Genomic DNA, 4,294 nt, shown 5'->3' with positions numbered 1-4,294 from the left:
AACACTTCTGATCTCATTGCTCTCATCAGACAGAGGCTTCGCCAACGCTTTCCTACTGTCACTTTTGGCAAATTTTTCTGGTTGTTTGGATTTCATCCCCAGAGACAGGGTTTTGATTTATTTTTTGTATGGGTGCGATATTGGACCCTATGGACTTTATGGATGGATAGAAATCATAGAGTCTTTGGTGATCCACTATTTTCATCCTTTCTTTTTTTCAAACGATCTCTGCAACAATCATTCTACGATTATTTTCAGACTCGTTTGATAGATCAGGATGTGTATACAGCTTATACTGAGATCTTTTGTTGAGTAGTAGCTACTTCGTTTTGAAGCAGCTATGAATGTAATTATTCCATAGAAATAAAAGATTTCTTCTCACAAAAAAAAGTGTGTGTGTGTGTGTGTGTGTGAGAGAGAGAGAGAGAGAGAGAGAGAGAGAGAGATGCATGTACACTTAAGAGATGCCCACACGTGTGATACATGTGGGAGTGTGCATAAACACCTCACTTGTGTATGCGCGCGCACACACATGTGTGTGCACGCGTGTGAAAGAAAAGCTCAATGCAAGAGACATCCAAATCCTCCTCATGCAAGGCATCATATAAGGACTGCCACAATGAGACCCAAAAGAACTCATAAAGGTGCTGAAAAGATGAAGCCAAAAATGCATGATTTCACTGAAGCCGGTGGGTCCACAACGCCCAGTATCTGATCCAATGCAAGAAAAGAGTACTGGGATAGGGCATTGGCTCTTTTCTGGAGCCCTACCCTTTGGTAAAATGGTTATTTCATAATATAATGTTCATAGTTTCACCCCCAAAAAAAAGAGTGTGTGCGCGTGTGAGTGTATTACGTACGAGAGAGAGAGAGAGAGACAAAAAGAGAGAGAGAGAATCACCGAACTATTATGTACAAGGTCAGTTACAATTGAATAATTCCTAGTTCTATACATGAATCCCTGCAGTCCCAACATATCTGATTGTCTAACAATCCCAACATATCTAATTGTCTAACATGTGTTTGCCGCTTCTTTGCGGCTGCAAATGCCAGACGGATGTACAAAGATCATACTAACAAATATAACATAGCAAGGACCTAAGGAATTTGTTTCCTGTACAATATGGACATGATAATATGTCAAATTAGTCAAATAGGTGAGAAGTCACCGTAAGAATCCAATGTCATCGTCAAATCACAGCAGCTGCAAAGATAGGCAGAGAAAAAGTCGTGTTACAAGAAGCCAGACTAAAAGAGTGGGAAAATAGGTGAAATGCTAGTAAGCATACGCCCAGGCTCAAAGAAATGGCAAGCGAGGAATGCAACTACCTGGGTGGTGACAAACTAATTACGCTTTTTGGACCGCAATTCTCTCAGTTCGTCCCTGAGGCGTGCTGAGAACCAAAGGGAGTGTTCGTTTCAATAACACAAATATTATCAGCAGGCAAAACTCCCAAACAAACAGAGAAATTTGACGTTACCTGCATCATCATAGCGCTCTTCAGCAGCTGCTATCAGCATACTCCGAACGAGCACGAATTCCTCAGCCTCAAAGCATGTTTCTGTCTGTGGTCTGATTGAAATCACCAAGCAGAGATTTTAGAAGAAATAAAAGGCCATAGCATCAATTTCATTGATCAGTTGGTGTGCAACATGGGATTTCTGATAGAAAGATAAACACGTCATAAAATTTATACATTTGCAGAAGAGAAACTTACTTATGAGGCCAATTAGGCCAAAATATAACTAAAATGTAATATATATAGTAAGCTTTGGGAAATGCCACAAAAGGAAATTCTCAGGTAAATCTGAATATTTAGCATTTCATTGTACAAAGTTTGATGCCTTTTGTATGAACAGTCCACAACTTGCAGGTTTTTCATTGCAGTTTTCAAGTTCTGGGGCTCAAATATGACTTGCTGAAGCATAATAAAATTTCCAATTTTTTGGGTGTTACAAAAATTGTTATCTCAGTGAACTAACATGCAGTTGTATAGTATACAGTTTACCAATTTTCTGTAAACATTAGAAGTACCCACTTTCCAAAGTACCTGTCAAGCTCTGTATACACTGTTACTCTACCAGAACGCTGAGGCCGAGATGGCAACCTAGCAGGGTCACTGACAATCTTTACACCGTCACCATATGCAAGATGTTTGTTGACTTGAATGGGCACCTGCACCAAGATATGAACACTGGATTGTAGTCTCCTGAAAGGACCAAGGTTTTTAGATCGAAGAAGAACATTGTCAACGTACAAGATCCTTTTCAGTCATACCTGGCATCGTGCTGCTATATTTATAGCATCTGAAGGACGCAAATCCAGGCTAACTTCTTGGGTTTCATCCCCAACTTGCTGCAGAACAAATGTGAGAGAAAGAATCAAACAGAAGCACTCCCAACACTTTCAAAAAAGGGGGACGCTACTAATAGATGGGGTACATTGTTTTTATTCGCCCCATACTCCCTTCCCCCATTGCAGTACAGTCGGCCCACTGAGTTTCTTCCTAAAAAGAAATGTGTGATGCCACTGTTCTAGAGGATCATACCTTGCACAAGTAAAGCTGCGCATAATAAGCCTCTTGTACTCTCCTTGTCACTCGCACCAATTTTGCCTAAATTTTACATGGCAACAAGTTCACTGTATTTCCTAAAGAAGCTCCAAAGCTCTGTCTACAAACCATATTACAGCCAAAAGGCTAAAAATTTGCAGGAGACGACAAGAAGTAGCACCTTGAATCCCATCAACTCAATCATGTCCCTTAAGACTTGGTAGACAGTAGGCCTAGCCTGTAAGAGAAAAACCACTCTCCGTTATAAGGGAGTTTATCAGATGCCACTAGGATATGAAATCTGACTTCCCAATATCTTCACTTAGAAACAACCAAGATTCATATTACAGCAACTTGAGTTCGAAGCTTGGATTTCAAATACTCACAACTTGAACATTTCGAACTGCCTCCATCAACAACGTGCACGGCAACTCCACTGTTCGTGTTTCACAATTACCAAAAACGAACATCATCAATACAGTTGCGAGGCTTAATACAAGTAGCTGAGAAGTGGCCAGTAATATCATAGAACGTCAAGAGTTCGCGCGAAAACACATACACACAATAATCGGCAGTAGCAGGTTGCTGCCGTCTTCCATCTTCAAGACAATGGCGGGTTGCGGAGCATAATCTGGTAGATGGCCGCCCTCTGGGTTGTTGTGAACACATTTAATATATCTCCCATCGCGCATCTTTATTAAAAAGCCTTCAGATCCACTCTTCACTTCCACTGCACGGAAATCACGAAGAGCGTGTTAACCTTTCCAAATCTCACAAGTGAGCCGACAGATATCTGCTCAAGGCAGACTCACCAGCTTCAAGTACGCTAGAATTCACGTAGTCCTCATCCTTTTCACTGAAACCCTCCGCCGTGCTTCCGTTGCCAGAAGACATGCTGGAACTGCCTCGAATCGGGCCGTCGGATCGGCGGGCATATTTGCCACCGGAAACTGCTGGCTTAACGATCACACCACGGAGCTTCTCTCCCCAGACTCTGCCTTTAGAGGAGCTGAAGCTACCTTTGGGGGAGAGCAGTCCGAGGGAGGGGAAAGCATCGCGGTGGGGGGCGGAGGCGTTGGTCTGGATGGCAGCAGAGCAAATCACGGGACCCTGAAGGGCAGCCATGCGAGAGGGTCGATGCAGGAAAATGTCCCCTTACCTTCGGGGAGCGAGGATCGCTGCGCTGCCGAGAGGGAGAGAGAGGCAGGGCAAGGGAAGAGGGAGGTGGGAGCTATAGCATGAAGGAGGGGGGGGGGGGGGGGGGGGGAAATATGTACAAGGGAAGGAGGCGAAGAGGGGGGGTAGGGAAGGCTGAGCTATGGCGTGAAAGAGCAATGGCAAGCAGAAGCTATGGCGTTGTGAAACAGAGAATGAAAGCTCAGAGTATGAAAAGAAGAATCAGAAATTAGAAATGAAATGAATTGAACAAGGGATGGAGATGACGTTGAGGACTAGACGGCCAGAGGTGAGGAAACTATGAGGATGAGGTTGCTGATGCTGGCACACCCCTCCCCCATTGACTTTTCTTATCCCCGCCCCGAGCCGCGGCAACGAACTCTCACCCTCTGCACATGCAGATGTTTGAGGCAAGGAAGGCCATCGGATGCCTGTGATACCTGTCAGAAGGCAATCGGATGCCTGTTGAAAGGCAAGTCTCGCAAGAGGGCATATCCACTAGGAATGCTTCTCTCACCTCTTGGATTTCATGCTTCGGCTCCGAAGGAGTCAAACTCTCACCCTCG

The 4,294-nt window shown here is 44.1% G+C and overlaps 1 protein-coding gene across 3 annotated transcripts; it reads right to left on the bottom strand.

Moving 5' to 3' along the window:
* Positions 1-677: 677 nt before the first annotated feature.
* Positions 678-3,993, bottom strand: LOC147892701 (bifunctional nuclease 1-like). 3 transcript variants are annotated; one of them, XR_015542359.1, is made up of 11 exons: positions 3,365-3,992; positions 3,112-3,282; positions 2,939-2,988; positions 2,734-2,790; positions 2,550-2,615; positions 2,279-2,356; positions 2,052-2,176; positions 1,482-1,573; positions 1,330-1,394; positions 975-1,204; positions 683-941 (listed from the first exon to the last, which is right to left on the bottom strand). XR_015542359.1 is itself a non-coding variant. In XM_087387565.1 (10 exons), exons 1-9 carry the CDS (start codon positions 3,675-3,677, stop codon positions 1,345-1,347), a joined length of 1,002 nt encoding a protein of 333 aa, XP_087243691.1. In that variant the 5' UTR covers positions 3,678-3,992; the 3' UTR covers positions 683-1,204; positions 1,330-1,344. The 3 variants fall into 3 exon arrangements, 2 of the variants coding, with proteins under 2 accessions (XP_087243692.1, XP_087243691.1); XM_087387565.1 differs by having other exon boundaries at positions 683-1,204; XM_087387566.1 differs by lacking the exon at positions 2,550-2,615 and having other exon boundaries at positions 678-1,204; positions 3,365-3,993.
* Between the last annotated feature and the right edge of the window lie 301 nt (positions 3,994-4,294).

This window comes from Dipteris shenzhenensis, chromosome 16 (assembly GCF_047967505.1).
Source record: "Dipteris shenzhenensis isolate YYH24624 ecotype China chromosome 16, Dip_SZ_1.0, whole genome shotgun sequence".
NCBI lineage: Eukaryota > Viridiplantae > Streptophyta > Polypodiopsida > Gleicheniales > Dipteridaceae > Dipteris > Dipteris shenzhenensis.
The sequence above is the reverse complement of the archived record's forward strand: the minus strand, read 5'-3'. Positions and strand labels throughout refer to the sequence as shown.